The following is a 21,647-nucleotide window of genomic DNA, read 5'->3' on the forward strand; positions in this document are numbered from 1 at the left end:
TTTTTGTTCTCATTAGTTTCAAAGAACTTCTTGATTTCTGCCTTAATTTCATGATTTACCCAAGAGTCATTCAGGAGCAGGTTGTTCAATTTCCACGTAGTTGTCTGGTTTTGAGTGCATTTCTTAATCTTGAGTTCTAATTTGATTTTGCTGTGGTCTGAGAGACTGTAAGTTATTATTTTAGTTCTTTTACATTTGCTGAGGAGTGTTTTACTTCCAATTATGTGGTCAGTTTTATATTAAGTGCTGTCCAGCAATGAGAAAAATCCATATTCTGTTGTTTTTGAGTGGAGAGTTCTGTAGATATCTAACAGGTCTGCTTGATCCAGATCTGAGGTCAGGTCCTGAATATCTCTGTTAATTTTCTGTGTCAATGATCAGTCTAATATTGTCAGTGAGGTGTTAAAGTCTCCTATTATTATTGTGTGGGAGTCTAGGTCTCTTTGTAGTTCTCTAAGAACTCACTTTATGAATCTGGGTGTTCCTTTATTGAGTTCATAACTATTTAGAATAGTTAGCTCTTCTTGTTCAATTGAACCCTTTAACACTGTGTAATGCCCTTCTTTGTCTTTTTTGATCTTTGTTGGTTTTAAAGTCTGTTTTGTCTGAAACTAGGATTGCACCCCTGCTTTTCTCTGTTTTCCATTTGCTTGGTAAATTTTCCTCCAACCCTTTATTTTGAGCCTATGTGTGTCTTTGCTCAGAAGATGAGTCTCTTAAACACAGCATACTGATGGGTCTTTGTTTTTTATCCAGCTTGTCATTCTGTGTCTTTAAATTGGGGCATCTAGCCCATTTACATTTAAGGTTAGTATTGTTGTATGTATATTTGACCCTGTCATCATGATGCTAGCTGGTTATTTTGCAGACTTGTTTATGTGGTTGCTTCACAGTGTCACTGATCTGTTTCAGTGTGTTTCTGTAGTGGCTGGTAATGATTTTTTTCTTTCCATATTTAGTACTTACTTCAGGAACTCTTGCAAGCCAGGCCTGGTGGCAATGAATTCCCTCAGCATTTGGTTGTCTGAAAAGGATCTTATTTCTCCTTCAATTATGAAGCTTAGTTTGGCTGGATATGAAATTCTGCATTGGAAATTCTCTTCTTTAAGAATGTTGAATATTGGCCCCCAATCTTTTCTGACTTGCAGGGTTTCCACTAAGAGGTCTGCTGTTAAGTCTGCTGGGTTTCCCTTTGATGGTGACCTGGTCTTTCTCTCCGGCTGTCCTTAACATTTTTTCATTCATTTCAACCTTGGAGAATCCGATGATTATGTGTCTTGGGACTGATCTTCTCATGGAGTATCTTACTGGGGGGTTCCCTGGATTTCCTGAATTTGAATGTTGGCTTGTCTTGTTAGGTGAGGGAATTCCTCCTGTATATTATCCTGAAGTATGTTTTCCAACTTGGTTCCATTCTCCTCATCTCTTTCAAGTACTCTAATCAGTCATAGGTTTAGTCTCTTTACATAATCCCATATTTCTGAGGTTTTGTTCATTCTTTTTCATTATTTTTTGTCTATTTTTTTATCTGCCGGTCTTATTTCAGAAAGATAGTCTTCAAGTTCTGAGATTCTTTCCTCCACTTCATCTATTCTGCTATTGATACTTGTGATTGCATTGTGAAGTTCTCATCTTGTGTTTTTCAGCTCAATCAGGTTGGTTATGTTCTTCTCTAAACTGGCTATTCTGGCTATCACCTCTGGATTTTTATCTGGATTCTTAGCTTCTTTGCATTGGGTTAGAACATGCTCCCTTAGCTCAGTGAAGTTCATTATTACCCACCTTCTGAAGCCTACTTTTGTCAAGTCAGCCATCTCAGCCTCAGCCTAGTTCTATGCCCTTGCTGCAGAGATGCTGCAGTCATTTGGGGCAGAAGAGGCACTCTGGCTTTCTGAGTTTTCATTGTTTTTGTGTTGATTCCTTCTCATCTTTGTGGGCTTACCTACCTTCAATCTTTGAGGCTGCTGACCTTTGAATGGGGTTTTTGTGGTATCTTTTTCGTTGATATTGTTGTTTTCTGTTTAATAGTCAGGCCAGTCTACTGTAGGGCTGCTGCAGTTTGCTGGGGGTCCACTCCAGACCCTTCTTGCCTTGTTTTTTCCCAAACGTGAAGGTATCATCAGTGAAGGCTATGAAACAGCAAAGATGGCAGCCAGCGCCTTCCTCTAGAAGCTCCATCCCAGGGGAGTACTGACCTGCTGCTGGACTGAACACACCTGTAGGAGGTGGCTGGAGACCCCTGTTGGGAGGTCTCACCCAGTCAGGAGGAACAGAATCAGGGACCCGCTTAAAAAAACAATCTGGCTGCTTTTTGGTAGAAGAGATGTACTCTGCTGGGTGGGGGGACCCTTCCTTGTCCAAATCATTGGGGTGTTCCAAAGCCGGCAGCCTAGAATGGACGAGTCAATCAAACCACAGAGATGGCAGATGGCCCTTCCTCCAGGAGCTCCATCCCAGGGAGAGATGGAGAACCCTGGCTAGAACGGATAAAGTCCCTGCAAGGAGGTCCTGTCCAGTGAAGAGGAATGGATCAGGGTCCTGCTTAAAGAAGCAGTCTGGTTATGATCTAGCAAAGCAGTTGTGCTGTACTGCGGGGAAACCCTTTCCTATCTGTAACATTTGTATTCTCCAAAGCCAGCAGGCTAGAGCGGCTGAGTCTACTGACCAACACAGATGGTGGCCACTCCTCCCCGTGACAGTTACGTCCCAACAGAACCCCTGCTGAAGTAGTTGAAGCCTCCACAGGAAGGTCCCGACCAGTGAGGATAAATGGATCGGGGTCCTGCTTAAAGAAGCAAACTGGCCATGATCTGCCAAGGCAGCTGTACTGCATTGTGCATCCAGACTGTCTGTATTCTCCAAAGCCAGCAAGCTAGAACGGCTGAGTCAACCAAACCTTACAGATGCCAGCCACTCCTCCCCTCAGGAACTCAGACCTGTCTCAGGCAGATTCTAGCCTGCTGCTGCTGGCAGGCTGGAACCCACGCCCATGGGCTTGAATTGTGAGGTGCCATGGAAGAGGGGCCTGCAGAACGATGCTGCTTGGCTCTCTGGATTCAACCCCTTCCTAGGGATATGTATAGATGAATTTCCTTGTTTGCTGGGGACCCCAGGGCCAGAGTATATAAAACTCCTGGGTCTCTGTGTATGCCTGAGTGGCTGCTCTGCCAAAACTTCACACAACTCTGTGTATCAAACCCAAGACACTGGTGGCATGGGCTCATAAGGGGATCTCCTAATTCCTGATCCGCAGGTTGCAAAGGTCTGTGAGAAAAGCATGGCTTCCTGGACAAGGCTGCATAATCACTCACCACTTCCCTTGGCTGGCTGTGGCAGTTCCTTTGGCTCCATGCTGCTCCTGGGTGAGCCATCATCCCCGACCCCACTGCTCTTCTTCCTTCTCCACGGGTTGAGGTGTCTGCCTAGACAGTCCCAATGCAAGAACCTCGATATCTCAGTTGAAGGTGCTGAATTCACTCTCTCCCCTTTTCACTCCTCTCCGTGAGTGCTGTGGACCACAGCTGCTTCTAATCAGCCATCTTGGATCCTACCAGAGTCACACTTCTTGATTTCAAAACTAACTACAAAGCTACAACAATTAAGACATAGTGGTAATAGCATAAGGACGGGAACACATGTGAATGGAATAAAATTGAGAATCCAGAAATAAACCCTCAAGTTTACAGTCAACTGATTTTTGACAAGATTGTAAAGGCAATTCACAAAGGTAAAGAATTGTTTTTATAATAAATCGTGCTGGGACAACTAGATATCCGCATGAAAAAAGTTGGACTGTTCATCATACGATACACAAAACTTAACCCAAAACAGATCATAAACCTAAACACAAGAGCTAAAACTACAAAACTCTTGAGGAAAATATAGAGGCAAATCTTCATGACCTTAGATTTGTCAACGGTTTCTTAGCTATGACACACAAAGAATACACAACAAAAGAGTAAACTGAACTTCATTAAATAAAAAAAAAATTTTTTGTGTGTGACAGTCTTTCTCTATTGCCCAGGCTCAAGTGCAGTGGTGCAATCTCAACTCAATGAACCTCTGCCTCCCTGGTTCAAGCGTTTCTCCTGCCTCAGCCTCCTGAGTAGCTCAGTTTACAGACACCCACCACCACACCTGGCTAATTTTTATATTTTTAGTAGAGATGGGGTTTCACTATGTTGGCTAGTCTGGTCTCAAACTCCTGACCTCAGGTGATCTGCTCACCTCGGCCTCCCAAAGTGCTGAGATTACAGATACGAGCCATGGCGCCTAGCCTACATCAAAATTTTACCAATTTGTGCTTCTAAGGAAACTATCAGTGAAAAAAAACTTACGGAATGGAAGAAAATATCTGCAAATCATTAAGTCTGATAAGGTTCTAGTATCCAAAATATGAAATTAATTTTACAACTCAACAGGAAAACTCAACATAAATTTAAAATGGGCAAATGATCTGACTAGGTATTTTTCCAAAGAAGAACACAAATTGCTAACAAGCACAAAAAAGATATTCAGCATTATCAGTCATCTGGGAAATGTACATCAAAACCACAATGAGATGCCACTTCTCACCCACTAGGGTGGCTATGATAAAAAAGACAAACAATAATATGAGCTAGTAATGGTGTGGTGAAATTGGAAATCTCATACATTGCTGGTGGGAATATAAAAAGATAAAGCCACTTTGGAAAACAATCTGTCAGCTCCTCAAAGGGATAAACACAGAATTAACATATGGCCTAAAAATTTCATTCATAGATGATACACTCAAGAGAAATGAATCACATGTCCACACAAAAATTTTTACATGAATGTTCAAAACTCATTATTCATACTAGCCAAAACATGAGACAATCAAAATGTCTATCAATTGATAAACGGATAAATAAAATGGGCTACAGCTTTCCAGCTGAGGAAAATATGAAATGATTTCTAAAGAATATGATGTTTCTTTTTGGAGTGATAAAAATGTTCTAATATTGATTTGTAGTGATAATTGCACAATTCCATGAATATAGTAAAAAACTATTCAATTATACACTTAAAGTGAATTATATGATACACAATATGGTTTGACTCAAACAATATATCACTCCTATCTCCACACGCAAATCTCACCTTGAATTGTAATAATCCCTGTGTCAAGGGCAAGGCCAGATGACGGTAACAGAATCATGAGGGTCTTTCCGATGCTATTCTTGTGATAGTGAATAAGTCTCACAAAATCTGATGGTTTTATAAATGGGAGTTCCCCTGCGCAAGTTCTCTTGCCTGTCACCATGTAAGATGAACCTTTGCTCCTCCTCTGCCTTCTGCCGTGACAGTGAGGCCTCCTCAGCCATGGGGAAATGTGAATCCATTACACTCTTTCTCTTTATAAATTACCCAGTCTCAGGTATGTCTTCATTAGCAGCATGAGAACAGACTAACACAGTATGAAAAATATATCTCAATGAAGCTGTTAGAAAAAATATATACAGCTCAAACTTTGAGGACTAGAAGAGACCACATGTGAAGAGATTTTGCCTCCAGTATTTGTTACTTGAATTACAGCCACAGACCATCTCCATTTCAGAGACTACCGAAACAAAAATAAATGATTCATACAGTGACTTCGTTCTTTCTAAGACACATACTTACATAATCTATCCTGTTTTCCTTTTAAAAATCCTGTAGATAAGTTTTAACCAAAAATGTCTACTCTAAAATAGAGGTGATCATAGGCTTAAATAATCTTATTATAAAATCAATTGTCTACTTGTGAATAGGGAACAATACTTAATCATGGTAAGAATAATCAGAACTAGTCTCATGATATAAAATTCAATAAAATTCATAAGACATATCGGATACAGTGACAGAAAGGCATGCATCCTCTCCAATCCTCTCAACAGTTGTACAATGAAGATGAGAAAATTAGGATTCAAAGACATTAAGTGGCTTGCCTATTCAGGGATTAGGCAGCAAAACTGGGATTTGAACCCAAGACTACTGGTCTCTAACCTATCTTCAAAAAGGAATAAAGCTTCCACCCAGGCAATATTAATAGAAAAGAATAACCATAAATATGTCCTAAGATAAAATATTTGAAATTTTAGAGCTTAAAGGAAATTTAGAGAATACCTATCTCAAGTAACTCATTTTACAAATGAGACAGTATCATCTTTGCAGTCTCTGATCAGCCTTGGCTATTTCCACTACCCTCTGTTCTCCAATACACTACTAGGCTATGTGCAAGTGTTTCCTGATAGCCCTGGCATAAAGCAAATGAGAAATCACAGAAAATCTAAGTTTCAGAAAGTCATGGATGTGCTGCGTAAACCTCCCCAAATTCTTCTTCCTAGCTAACAACAATAAATAAATGTTCCTCTTACTTGCCCAGGATGCAGAATTGTATCAAAGGGGAATGTCATACAGGATTTGTAATAATTATAGGTACTTTGAATTCTTACCTTTGTGGCCACAATAAAGATGGTATAAAGGAACATAAGATTATGCTTTGATATTGCCAGATGTTGGGTGTGCTGGAATGTAAAGATAATCGACCCCAGCAGGGTTACCTTGGAAGGGCTGAAAATGAAACACATTTTAAATCAGCAAGGAATAAATACGATCTATCTCTATCTTTCCCAAAGAGTGCTCTGCAAAACAGTAATTTAATAAGCCATTAATAGATGTAATGCAAAGATGAGTTTTGTTAATACACTTTAAACAAGTGTTGAAAATGCTGAGTTATACAAAGTTAAATACCCTTCTTCACAGCATAAACTATAGATTTTAGAATAACCATACATATTCCGACTCTCCAACAAAAAGAGTACATTTCTATATCCAGTATTTCTGAAACATATTTGGCCATATAACAGTTTTTTCATAAAGGATTTCAAAGTTCCAGGTTCTACAACATGATCTGGAATTAGTGATTTAAAACCTTACAATGCTAAAAAGCTCACAGGGTAGATTGGAGGAAAAGAAAGCCTGAATTTTTAGCATTTGCCCATTTCCATGATGTAAATACTCCCATCATGGCCAATGACAGGTTACTGTGTCGAAGGGGAGAGATGCACACAACTGGTTATCACAAAACGGTAAAAGCCATCTTCAGGACATCATTTAGCTAACTCTAGCACAGCATATTAGTTTTAGCTAATATATTAATGCTTAAATTGTAAAGTCTGAAATGAGATGCTAATCTACCAAATAAGAAGTATTACTTTATGTTATATATTTGCCACATATTTAAAGCATATCTCAGCAACAAATCATTGTCTAGCTCTCCATCTTACAAGTAAAAAAGATAAATGATAAACTCTAGGAATGCCACACTGCAAAATACGACAAATCTAAAGGTTCCTATAAGCCATTTTATTAAAATTTTATTTAATTATTACAAGCTGAGGACTAAGTTCCAAACAGGGTTAGGTTTTGACAATAGACCAAACCTGTATTACTTTCCTGTGGCTACTGTAATAAATTACAACAAATTCAGTGGCTTAAAACAGAAAAATTTAAAATTAGTATTACTCGGTTAAAATCAAGTGTCAGTAGGGCCACACTACCTCCAGAGACTCTAAGAAAGAATCCATTCCTTGTCTTTTTCAGGTTCTGGATCTTGCTTAACAATATGACTGTCATGTTTTATTTTATTTTATTGTTTTCTTTTTTTTTTTTTTAGTCCCCAGATCTGTTCCATCCAAACACCGTTGAAGCAAGAAACACATCCGCAGGACCACCAAATGCACGGCCAACAGTCATGTTTTAGAACAATGGTCTCTAAACCTTTTTGATTGTGCATCTCTATTGGCTAAAAAAAAAGTTTTATAATATTCCCAAATTATGATTAACAATTAATTTAGAAATTATATACGTGTAAAACTGTATTATAAAATGTACACAGAATTAAAATTTTTGAAAAATTAGATAAAAACATGGAAGGTTATTTTGCTACTCTTTCTCACAGTTTGTTTTCTGTACCACAGTGGCTCATTGCATACATCGCCTTGGCATACACATCTACCATTTTGGGTTGTATTCTCTTAAGGGCTGAATCTAAGGAACAAGGATTTCATAAACAACGCATTGGAGCAAGGCATTAGAGAAGGGGCTGAAATTTAGGAAAAAAGTCCACTTAAAACTGGAGTATGAGATTTGTTAAAAAGATTAGGATGTATTTAGAAAATTCTTATACTTATATATTAGTTTCTCTGAAACTAGCAAACAAGTTATCTGCTTCCAAAATGCAATGGTGAAATAAGCATTGGATAACAGTTATAGATATTGCCATTCCAAAAGAGATAAAAGAGAAAGAAAAAGGTTCAGTAGTCCCAAGCCATTTCAATAACCAGAAGGGCAAATTCCATTAGGATTCAAGACGTGAGAATAATCTTCTGCGGCTTGAGGTGAATCCACATCTTCACCCTCTACATTGATGGTTCTGGTCTCTGCACCCGAATCCAACCTATGGCCTGGCCTCAGGCCTCAGGGCCAGTAGCTCCTACCATGAAGTCATTCTTCCTTTTCCAAGCATATGTTTGTAGTTGAGCAGTTTTATCAGCCTGATTCTGGCCTTCAGAATTTTAAGTCTGACAGCCTTCTTTCATTTAATCCTATCTTTCTCCTTTCAGTCCAAGTTGGCAGTGTTTCTTCTGATTTAATATTTCCAAATCCCCAGTGGGTCTCCTGTGTATGCACAGCAATCCATGTCACTAGACAAAGAGAGTCTTCCACAGATCTTTCTTGGATAACCTCCTCTCTATTCCTGGCTTCTGCTGTAACAACTGAATGGATCCATGAATCAAACATCCAATCCCTTCAACACTAGGAAAAGTGGTCCAGCCACACCCTTGGTCTTCTCTCCAGAGTGAATATCCCAGCCTTATCAACTTTGCAGTCCCAGTAGGCTGAGAATTTCCCAAATGTTCGAGTCCTGGCTTTGAGGGGTTTTATTTGGTTAGTAACATTCATTCCCTCAATTTAACCCTTTTCTCTTGCACTTTACTATAAGCATCAAAAAGAAACCATGCTATAACTAGAAAACTTTGCTTGGTAATTTCCTCAGCAAAAACATCCACATTCACTGATTACAAGTAATGCTTTCCACACAACTGTGGCAAACAATTGCGTGGCTAAGTCTCCACCACTTCATAACAAGGATAACCTTTCTCCAGTTCCCAAAATCATGTTCCTCATTTCCTTTGAAGTCTTCACCAGCATCTGTAACAATATTCCTACCAACATTTTGCTTATAACAATATATGTATTCTCTAAGACTATATATTTATAGGCTCTGTCTAATGTACTCCTCACTTCCTTCGGACCCCTCACCAGAAGTGCCTTTAACATCCATAATTCTACTATGTGCTTCAAAATTCCTGTAGCCTCCATCAATTATCTAATCCCAGGTATCTGTTACAGCAGCACACTACATCCTGGTACCAAAGTCTGTGTTACTTTCTTGTGACTACTGTAATAAATTACAACAAATTCAGTGGCTTAAAACAGAGAAATTTAAAATCAGTCTCATTCAGTCAAAATCAAAGTGTCACTAGGGCCACACTACCTCTGGAGATACTAGAAAATAATTCATTCCTTGTGATTTTCAGCTTCTGGTGGCCACCAGCATTCCTTGGCTTGTGGATATATCATTCTAATCTCTGAGATGTGTGGTCAAATCTCCCTCTGCTTTCCTCTTAAAAGGATACATGTGACTGCATTCAGTCCCACCAGAAATCCAGGATAACTTCTTCATCTTAAGATCTTTAACTTGCAAATATGCAAAGAGCGTGTTCCCATATCAGTAACATTTCAGGTTCCAGGGATTAAAAACCATGAGAACTTTAGAAACCATTATTCAGCCTTACTACATTTATTTACTGTAAAAATATATTTATTCAAAAAATATAGAAAGAAATATACTGACACATTAACAGAAGTTGTCACTAAACAATAGATTAGAAATTTCTTTTATGTTAACATGTTCCCAAATTTTCCATTATACATACATTTTACCTCTTAAAACTTGGGGGTGAAGAAGGAAAATAAGGAAAACACTCTAAAAGAGTTACTGTGGGGACAGAGGATGACTTGTCTTTGTTTTTAGCAGGACTAGCTATTTTTTAAATGAACTGGCAGCAATAAGTAACGTGAAAAGGAAATTAAGAAACAACTCCATGATCCAAGATGGTCGCTTAGGAGGAAGTCGGGATTGCAGCTCCGAGAGAAGGCGCAGAGGGTGAGTGGACGCCGCATTTCCAGACGGATTTTTACTGCCCACAGACCAGGAGAGTCACAGCAGGAGAAGCCCAACGGGTCGCCAGCACCGCTGGTTTGAGTGCCGTGGCCACTCAGCCAACGCCCTGGGCGGGGGGAAGTGGCTTCTTATGCAGAGCAAGAGAGACAGAGTTCCCTCTGAGCCAGCAAGGGGAGCTGAAGCAGGGAGCCAAGCCAGGAGACCCCGGGCAAGGGAGCGCCACGAATCTCAGAGCTGCTGCTTCGGCTGAGGCAGCGGCACACAGGGCAGCGGATTTTAACTGCCCACAGACCAGGAGATTCACAGGCGGAGAAGTTCCACGGGTTCCCAGCTCCGCTGGTTGGACCAGAGCAGCTGCTCGGCCTGCACCGGGGGCGGGGAGCAGCGGCTCCTTGAGCAAAGTGAACGAGACTGTGTCCCCTCTGGGCCAGCAAGGGGAGCTGTGGCAAGGAGGCAAGCCAAGAGATTACCGGGCAAAGAGGGCCCCTCTGGAAACACGGCTGAACCCGGGACAGTCCAGCTCTGTGGGGGAGGGGCGTCCTCCATCGGGAAACACCCTGCAGTTCCCGGGGCAATTTTCCGTAACCAAGACAACCTGCCACTACAGAGACTCCGTCACTACAGAGGCGGGCCAGCATAGCAGAAGCAGTTCTAACTACACCCACAGGACTGCAGGGAAGCTCACACGGAAGCTGGGCGGAGCCCACAGCAGCTCAGCGAAGCCTCTGCAGGCTGAGTGTGACTAGACTGCCACCTTGTGGGCAGGGAAAACGGTAGCAACACAGCCAAAAAGCATAAAGCGCTAACCCCCTGGGAAAGAAAACCTGGGGAGAAGAAAAGGGTGTTTATGAGTTCAGCTGCTGCAGACTTAAAATTACCAAAATCAGAAAGACAGCAACTACAAAGTCAATAGGCGGATAAATCCACAAAGATGGGAAGAAACCAGCGCAAAAAGGATGAAAACACCCAACACCAGAACACGTCTCCCCCTACAAGGCAGCATAACTCCTCACCAGCACGGGAACAAGACTGGACGGAGAATGAGTGTGATGGAATGAGAGAATCAGCTTTCAGAAAGTGGATAATAAGAAACTTCCGTCAGCTAAAAGAACATGTTCTAACCCAATGCAAAGAAACTAAGAACCTTGAAAAAAGACTTGATGAAATGCTAACGAGAATGGAAAACTTAAAGAGGAATATGAGTGAATTGATGGAGCTGAAAAACACAACACGAGAACTTCGTGAAGCATGCACAAGTTTCAACAGCAGAATTGACCAAGCAGAAGAAAGGATATCAGAAGTCGAAGATCAACTCAATGAAATAAAACAAGAAGGGAAGATTAGAGAAAACAAGGTAAAAAGGAATGAACAGAGTCAACAAGAAATATGGGACTACGTGAAAAGACCTAATCTACATTTGACAGGTGTACCTGAATGTGACGAAGAGAATGCATCCAAGCTGGAAAATACTCTTCAGGATATTATCCAGGAAAACTTCCCCAACCTAGCAAGGCAGGCCAATATTCAAGTCCAGGAAATACAGAGAACACCACAAAGATATTCCTCTAGAAGAGCAACCCCAAGGCACATAATCATCAGATTCACCAGGGTTGAAATGAAGGAGAAAATACTAAGGGCAGCCAGAGAGAAAGGTCGGGTTACCCACAAAGTGAAACCCATCAGACTCACAGCAGATCTCTCAGCAGAAACCCTACAGGCCAGAAGAGAGTGGGGGTCGATATTCAACATCCTTAAAGAAAAGAACTTTCAACCCAGAATTTCATATCCAGCCAAACTAAGCTTCATAAGTGAAGGAAAAATAAAATCCTTTGTGAACAAGCAAGTACTCACAGATTTCATCACCACCAGACCAGCTTTACAAGAGCTCCTGAAGGAGACACTACACATAGAAAAAAACAACCAGTACCAGCCACTTCAAAAACGCACGAAATGGTAAAGAGCATCAACACAATGAAGAATCTGCATCAACCAATGGGAAAAACAGCCAGCTAGCATCAAAATGACAGGATCAAACTCACACATAACAATATTAACCCTAAATGTAAATGGACTAAATGCCCCAATCAAAAGACACAGATTGGCAAATTGGATAAAAAGCCAAAACCCATCAGGGTGCTGTATCCAGGAAACCCACCTCACATGCAAGGATACACAAAGGCTCAAAATAAAGGGATGGAGGAAGATTTACCAAGCAAATGGAGAGCAAAAAAAAGCAGGAGTTGCAATTCTCATCTCTGATAAAATAGACTTTAAAGCAACAAAGATCAAAAGAGACAAAGAAGGACATTACATAATGGTAAAAGGATCAATGCAACAAGAAGAGCTAACGATCCTAAATATATACGCACCTAATACAGGAGCACCCAGATACATAAGGTAAGTTCTTAAAGACTTGCAAAGAGACTTAGACTCCCCCACATTAATAGTGGGAGACTTCAACACACCATTGTCAATATTAGACAGATCAACGAGACAGAAAATTAACAAGGATATCCAGGACTTGAACTCAGACCTGGAACAAGCAAACCTAATAGACATTTACAGAACTCTTCACCCCAAATCCACAGAATATACATTCTTCTCAGCACCACATCACACCTACTCTAAAATTGACCACATAATTGGAAGTAAATCACTCCTCAGCAAATGCAAAAGAATGGAAACCATAACAAACAGTCTCTCAGACCACAGTGCAATCAAGTTAGAACTCAGAATTCAGAAGCCAACCCAGAATCGCACAGCCTCATGGAAATTGAACAACTTTCTCCTGAATGTTGACTGGATAAACACTGAAATGAAGGCAGATATAAAGATGTTCTTCGAAACCAACGAGAACGAAGACACCACATACCAGAATCTCTGGGACACATTTAAAGCAGTCTCTAGAGGAAAATATATAGCAATAAGTGCCCACATGAGAAGAAAGGAGAGAACTAAAATTGACACCCTATCATCAAAATTGAAAGAGCTAGAGAAGCAAGATCAAAAAAACTCAAAACCTAGCAGAAGACAAGAAATAACTAAGATCAAAGCAGAATTGAAGGAGATAGAGACACGAAAAACCCTACAAAAAAATCAATAAATCCAGGAGCTGGTTTTTTGAAAAGATCAACAAAATAGACAGACCACTAGCCAGACTAATAAAAAAGAAAAGAGAGAATAACCAAATAGATGCAATAAAAAATGATAAATGAGATATCGCCACAGATGCCACAGAAATTCAAACCATCATCAGAGATTATTACAAACAACTCTATGCACATAAATTTGAAAACCTGGAAGAAATGGATAAATTCCTGGACAGTAGCCTCCTCCCATGCCTAAACCAGGAAGAAGTCGAAACCCTGAATAGACCAATAACAAGGTCTGAAGTCGAGGCAGCAATTAAGAGCCTACCACCCAAAAAAAGCCCAGGCCCAGATGGGTTCACAGCCGAATTCTACCAGACATACAAAGAGGAACTGGTCCCATTCCTACTGAAACTATTCCAAATAATCCAAAAAGAGGGAATCCTTCCCAAATCATTTTATGAGACCAACATCATCCTAATACCAAAACCCGGCAGAGACTCAACAAGAAAAGAAAACTACAGGCCAATATCCATGATGAACATAGATGTAAAAATCTTCAATAAAATACTGGCAAGCCGATTACAACAACACATCGAAAAGCTTATCCACCATGATCAAGTAGGATTCATCCCGGGGATGCAAGGCTGGTTCAATATACGCAAGTCTATAAATGTAATTCACCACATAAACAGAACCAAAAACAAAAACCACATGATTATCTCAATTGATGCAGAGAAGGCCTTCGACAAAATTCAACAGCCCTTTATGCTAAAAACTCTCAATAAACTAGGTATCGACGGAACGTATCTCAAAATAATAAAAGCTATTTATGACAAACCGACAGCCAATATCATACTGAATGGGCAAAAACTGGAAGCATTCCCTTTGAAATCTGGCACTAGACAAGGATGCCCTCTCTCACCACTCCTATTCAATATAGTACTGGAAGTTCTAGCCAGAGCAATCAGGCAAGAAAAAGAAATAAAGGGTATTCGATTAGAAAAGGAGGAAGTCAAATTGTCTCTATTTGCAGACGACATGATTGTATATCTAGAAGATCCTATCACCTCAGCCCAAAATCTCCTGAAACTGATAAGCAACTTCAGCAAAGTCTCAGGATACAAAATCAATGTGCAAAAATCACAAGCATTCCTATACACCAATAACAGACTTAAAGAGAGCCAAATCAAGAACGAACTGCCATTCACAATTGCTACAAAGAGAATAAAATACCTAGGAATACAACTAACAAGGAACGTAAAGGACCTCTTCAAGGAGAACTACAAATCACTGCTCAACGAAATAAGAGAGGATACAAACAGATGGAGAAACATTCCATGTTCATGGTTAGGAAGAATTAATATCGTGAAAATGGCCATACTGCCCAAAGTAATTTACAGATTCAACGCTATCCCCATCAAGCTACCAATGACCTTCCTCACAGAACTGGAAAAAACCACCTTAAACTTCATATGGAACCAAAAGAGAGCCCGCATAGCCAAGTCAATTCTAAGCAAAAAGAACAAAGCGGGAGGCATCACACTACCGGACATCTAACTCTACTACAAGGCTGCAGTAATCAAAACAGGATGGTACTGGTACCAAAACAGAGATATAGACCAATGGAACAGAACAGAGGCATCGGAGGCGACACAACATATCTACAACCACCCGATCTTTGACAAACCTGAAAAGAACAAGCAATGGAGAAAGGATTCCCTGTTCAATAAGTGGTGTTGGGAAAACTGGCTAGCCATATGCAGAAACTGGACCCCTTCCTGACACCTTACACTAAAATTGACTCCAGATGGATTAAAGACTTAAACATAAGACCTAACACCATAAAAACACTAGAAGGAAACCTAGGCAAAACCATTCAGGACATAGGCGTAGGCAAGGACTTTATGACCAAAACACCAAAAGCATTGGAAACAAAAGCCAAAATAGACAAATGGGACCTAATCAAACTCCACAGCTTTTGCACGGCAAAGGAAACAGTCAATAGAGTGAATCGGCAACCAACAGAATGGGAAAAAATCTTTGCAGCCTACCCGTCTGACAAAGGGCTGATATCCAGAATTTAGAATGAACTAAAAAAGATTTACAAGAAAAAAACAAACAAGCCCATTCAAAAATGGGCGAAGGATATGAACAGATACTTTACAAAAGAAGACATACATGAGGCCAACAAACATATGAAAAAATGCTCATCATCACTGGTCATTAGAGAAATGCAAATCAAAACTACATTGAGATACCATCTCATGCCAGTTAGAATGGCGATCATTAAAAAATCTGGAGAAAACAGATGCTGGAGAGGATGTGGAGAAACAGGAACACTTTTACACTGTTGGTGGGAGTGTAAATTAGTTCAGCCACTGTGGAAAACAGTGTGGCGATTCCTCAAGGACCTAGAAATAGAAATTCCATTTGACCCAGCAATCCCATTACTGGGCATATATCCAAAGGATTATAAATTGTTCTACTATAAGGACACATGCACACGAATGTTCATTGCAGCACAGTTTACAATAGCAAAGACCTGGAACCAGCCCAAATGCCCATCGATGATAGACTGGACAGGAAAAATGTGGCACATATATACCATGGAATATTATGCAGCCATTAAAAACGAGGAGTTCACATCCTTCGTAGGGACATGGATGAACCTGGAAAACATCATTCTCAGCAAACTGACACAAGAACACAAAATCAAACACCACATGTTCTCACTCATAGGCAGGTGTTGAACAAGGAGAACACATGGACACAGGGAGGGGAGCACTATACACGGGGGTCTGTTGGGGGGAGGGGGTATAGCTGGGGGGTGGGGAGTTGGGGAGGGATAGCATGGGGAGAAATGCCAGATATGGGTGAAGGGGAGGGAGGCAGCAAATCATACTGCCACGTATGCACCTATGCAACAACCTTGCATGTTTTTCAAATGTACCCCAAAACCTAAAATGCAATAAAAAAAATAAAAAAATAAAAAAAACTCCATGTGCTAGCATTTAAAGAATACCTAAGGGCCAGGCATGGTGACTCATGCTTATAATTCCGGCACTTTGGGAGGCTGAGGGTTGATCGCTTGAGCCCAGGAATTTGAGACCAGTCTGGGCAACCTGGTGAAACCTGGTCTCTACAAAAAATGCAAAAATTAGCTGGGCGTGGTGGCGTGCGCCCGTAATGTCAACTACCTAGGAGGCTGAGGCAGGAGAATCACTTGAACCCAGGAGGTGGAGGTTGCATTGAGCCAAGATTGTACCACTGCACTCCAGCCTAGGTGACAGAATGAGACTTCATCTCAAAAAAATAAATAAATAAAAAGTTTAAAAAGACCTAATTAAATGGAAAGATATCCCATGTTCATAAATTGGAAGACTTAAAACTGGCCAGGTAGAGTGGCTCATGCCCATAATCCCAACATTTTGAGAGTCCAAGGTGGGCAAATCACTTGAGGTCAAAAGTTTGAGACCAACCTGGCCAACATGGTAAAACCCTGTCTCTACTAAAAACAAAAATTAGCCAGGCGTGGTGGCGCATGCCTGTAATCCCAGCTACTTGGGAAGCTGAGGCAGGAGAATCACTTGAACCCAGGAGGTAGAAGTTGCAGGGAGCTGAAATCACTCCACTGCACTCCAGCCTGGGGGGCAGAGTGAGATTCTGTCTAAAAAAATAAAAAAAGGAACACTTAATATTATTATAAGACAGCAATAATTCCCAAAGTGATCTACGGGGTCAATGTTATCTCTATCAAAATTCTAACACTGTTTTTGTTGTTTGCTTCCTTTTTTTTAAAATGGAAAAAAATACCTAGGATTTTTATGGAAGCCTCAAATTCACACGAAATTGCCAGGGACCCTGAATGGCCAAAACAATCTTGAAAAAAAAAAAGGACCAAGTAAGAGACACACTGCCCAATTTTGGGACTTAACTAAAAAGCTATAGTAATCAAAATGGTATGGTAGTAGCACAATGATAAACACATAGATAACGGAATAGAACAGACAGTCTAGAAGTAAACCCATACATCTATGCTCAATTGATTTTCTAGTAGGGTGCCAAGTCTATTCAATGAGAAAAGAATTCAATAAATGGTGCTGGGACAACTGTATATCCACATACAAAAGAATGAAGGTGAACCCCTATTCATATGCTATATAAAAATTAACTCAGGTCAGGCACAGTGGCTCACACCTATAATCCCAGCACTTTGGAGGCCAAGGCAGAAGGATCGCTTGCATTCAGCAGTTTGAGACTGCCTAGGTGACGTAGTAAGACTCCATCTCTACAAAAAATAAAAAATTACCTGGGTATGGCAATGTATGCCTGTAGTCCCAGCTACTGAGGAGGCTGAGATGGGTGGATTGCTTGAGGCTAGGAGGTTGAGGCTGCAGTGAGCTGTGACAGGGCCACTGCATTCGGCCTGGGCAACAGAATGAGACCTTATCTCAAAAAAAAAAATTAACTCAAATGGATCTATGAGCTAAATATAAGATAACTCTTAAAACACAGGATAAAATCTTCATGACTTTAGATTTGGCAATGGATTCTTCTTGACATCAAAAGCATAAGAAACAAGAAAATACAGTGATGTTGGCAAGATGACCAACTACAAGTTCCTAGCACTGCCCCCGCTCTCCGCCCCCCCCCCGCCAAAACAAACAATGAATAACAAGTACATTTTGATGAAAATTACTAAAGGAGAGTACCAGAATACAACAAAGGAGTAGAAGCAACTTTTAGCAGCACTTAAACCCAGTATGGCCATAGAGTGACGGCAAGAAAAGATCTTGTCTCCACCACTACTTCCCCTGACAGGTTCAGCTTGAAACCAGGAGGGACTTCTCCCTTCCACAAAATGGTAAAAAACAGAACCCCAACAACTCTTATCCACGGTCTGCACCACTGTGTATTTCTGCAGTCCTCCACAGGTACTGAGACCAGCTGAGAGAACTGCCCAGAGTCCATATGGCTGTGCTCACCACAAGGAAGAATCCTACACCTCCCTCATCTTCTGTAGCCCTACTTGCTACTGTGCTACACCATCTTGAAAGCAGAGCCACTCTGGGAGAGCATCCTGCTCTGCAGGCAAATAGCTACTATACCCTTCCCTCCCTGAGGTTTTGTTGTCACTACACCATACCTGTCTGGTGACCTGCCATCCTCAAGCCTATCTGCTACAGTGCCCTACCCCTGGGCTCAAGCTGCTATGGAGCCACTCCATCCTCTGCATCCCAGTTGCTTCTGCATCCTAATCCTCAGGGTCTAAGCTAATGCAGCACTTCACCTTCTGAGAAATAAGGGCTTTGGCCAAGCAGACCAGTCACACCTCTGGCACCTGAACCAAAGCAGCACCTGAGCTGACATGACATCCCACCTCCCAGGGAAATGGAGCATTGGTTGAGCTGAACCACCCTGTCTTCCAGGTAGAACAGATCCAACACCCTACTTCTATACAACTAGACTAGTCCCCAGAGTCTAACCTGCTGAGGCATCCCACCTCCTCAGAAAGTAGAGTTGTCATTATGCTACTTCCTGTCCTCCAGGGCCCATGACACTGCTGTGCTCCACCATTACTGGGTAACTGTTGTTGCTGCACCTGGCCTCACAAAACTTGGTCCTCTGCCATGTACTACCAGCCCAGGGTCAAGTCCCCACTGCACAGAGCCTCATGCCCCAGAGCCTGAGTTTCTGGTGTAAACTCTTGACTCTGGGACTCTTGCTCCCTGGGGCTCAGGCCTCTGGAGCACTCCTTCTTCTCCAGATATGCCAATTCTGTGCCCTGTCCCCAAGATCAGAGTCACAGCTACACCCTTTCCCCCTAGGAACAAGCTGCTGCAGTACACCTCAGCATCAAAGACCCTAGTTTTGTGGCCAATCTGCATCTACTCAGACCTCACAGAGTAAATATGCAGCCCAAGTCCCAAGTGCTACAATAGTTTCAATAGACTCTGAGCTCAGCACATTGGCTCCTCAGCCAATCCAAGCATGCACCCGGCAGCCCAGCACAGCTGTGGCTTAAAACTTGGGGGTGAAGAAGGAAAATAAGGAAAACATGCTAAAAGAGTTACTGTGGGGAGAGAGGACGACTTGACTTTGTTTTTGGCAGAATTAGATTTTTTTAAATGAACTGGCAGCAGTAAGCAATATGAAAAAAAAATTAAGAAACAATTCCACATACTGGCGTTTAAAGAATACCTAAGGGCTGGGCGTGGTGGCTCATGCTTGTAATTCCAGCACTTTGGGAGGTTGAAGAGGGTGGATCACTTGAGCCCAGGAGTTTGAGACCAGCCTGGGCAACCTGGTGAATCCTGGTGGGCCTGCGAGCCATGTCAGACCAGACGCCGAGAAGGATCCCCTCAACTAGGGTCCCTCCCATTGTTGGGAAAACAAGAACTGGAGAAGCCCAAAAGTCCTTGCAACTGAGGATCCTAACAACTCATGCTGCCAGTACTGGTGCCACAAACTCTTAAAGCTTAAGCACTTAGATACCCAAAGTCATCATTGACATTGATTATAGTTAAAGAAGGTGCACAGAAACTACATCAGTGTGCCAACTCAGAACAAGAACCACCAATACCTGCCCAATTGGTACACACAGATGAAAGCCTTCCCTACGAAAACCACTCTGTAAAGTTTGGAATAGGTGATTGTTCCACCAGATGTGCAGATATAAATGCTGGGACACACAAAATATGAAAAAACAAGGAAATGTGACACCACAAAAGAAACATAGTAAATGTAAGATTCAAGCCAGGTGCGGTGGCTCACACCTGTAATCCCAGCACTTTGGGAGTCTGAGGCAGGTGGATCACCTGAAGTCAGGAGTTCAAGACCAGCCTGGCCAACATGGTGAAACCCCATCTCTACTAAAAATACAAAAATTAGCTGGGCATGGTGGTGCATGCCTGTAATCCCAGCTTCTAGGGAGGCTGAGGGAGGAGAATCGCTTGAACCCAGGAGGCGGAGGTTGCAGTAAGCCGAGACGGTGCCACTGCATTCCAGCCTGGGCGACAGAGCAAGACTCCATTTCAAAAAAAAAAGCAAGATCCAACTACATGCTGGATAAAAGATATACAACTAAGTCCTCAATTAATATCATTGATAGGTTCTTAGTAATTGCAACTTTAAACAATGCACAGTATAACGAAACCAATTTTAGAATAGGTTAGTTGATATATGTAAGAATTGACCTCCTATTGCATACAGTATAGTTTCACTTAAATTGGCAGTTTCCAAGAAACTACAAACAATGGTCAGTGAGGACTTACTATACTATGTAAATAGTAAGCACAAGAAGGTTTCAAAGCTTCAAAGCAAAGAATATCACAGAGATAAAGGATATTTCATAACAATAAAAGAATCAATTCATCAAAAAGATATATCATAAATATGAATGCTTTAAAATACATGAAACAAAATTTTAAAAATAGACAATTTCAGAATCATAGTTGAAGATTTTAGTATTCCTCTCTGATAGAACTAAACTAAAGAAAAAAGATCAGGAGAGAACACAGATGATATGGACAACACCATCAATCACGCTGACCTGCAGAATATACATTCTTTTCAAGTGCACATAGTATATTCACCAAGATAAACCATATGCTGGGCTGTAAAACAAATCCTAACAAATTTAAATGCATTAAAATTATATAGAGTATGTCTTTGACTATTAGTGATCAACAGAACAAGACAAGGCCTTATCTGACAAGGCCTTGTCTGCTCTCACTTCTATTCAATAATGTGCCACTGCTAGCCATTCCAAGAAAGCAAAAAAAGGGGTAGGGGGAGAAAAGCATAAAGAGAAGAAATAAAACTGTCTCTTCATGCTTTGCACACAATATTAATACAAATCTTAAAAGAAGCTACAAAAACTGCTAGAACTAATAAGTAATACAAAGTTAAAGTATATATAAGTAAATTATATTCCTGTATATTAGTAGCAATTGGGAGATAAATTTTTTAATTCCATTTATGTCAAAATAAGTAAAATACTTATGAATAAATTTAACAAGACACACAAAGCCTCTATACTGAAAACTACAAAGTATTTTTTAAAACCTAGATAAAATTAAGATATATACAATGCTCATATATAAGTTTTTACATGACTAATATCTCACTTTTTCCCAAAGTGATATCTAGATAAAGTGCAATCACAATAAAACTGCAGTTGACTTTTTATAGAAATTTATAAGCTGATTTCAAAATCTGTATGCAAATGCAAAGAACCTAGAATAGCCAAAGCAATTTAAAAAACAAATGAAAATATAAAACTGGGAGATTCTCACTACTGT

The 21,647-nt window shown here is 40.8% G+C and overlaps 1 protein-coding gene across 9 annotated transcripts in view; it reads right to left on the reverse strand.

The window, feature by feature from the left end:
* The window catches only part of FKTN (fukutin), a 204,427-nt gene that overhangs the window by 20,961 nt on the left and 161,819 nt on the right, over nucleotides 1-21,647 (reverse strand). For 8 of the 9 annotated variants that reach the window (XM_012439089.2, XM_012439090.2, XM_012439088.2 and 5 more), the window contains one exon: nucleotides 6,456-6,573. The exons of the other annotated variant lie outside the window; for it this stretch is intronic. In XM_012439089.2, the coding sequence (XP_012294512.2) occupies nucleotides 6,456-6,573 (118 nt within the window). The remainder of the gene's footprint in view (nucleotides 1-6,455; nucleotides 6,574-21,647) is intronic. 9 annotated transcript variants of the gene reach the window in all.

The sequence above is a fragment of the Aotus nancymaae genome, unplaced genomic scaffold (assembly GCF_030222135.1).
Source record: "Aotus nancymaae isolate 86718 unplaced genomic scaffold, 86718_ANA_hifiasm-v0.15.2.pri h1tg000003l, whole genome shotgun sequence".
Taxonomy (NCBI): Eukaryota; Metazoa; Chordata; class Mammalia; order Primates; family Aotidae; genus Aotus; species Aotus nancymaae.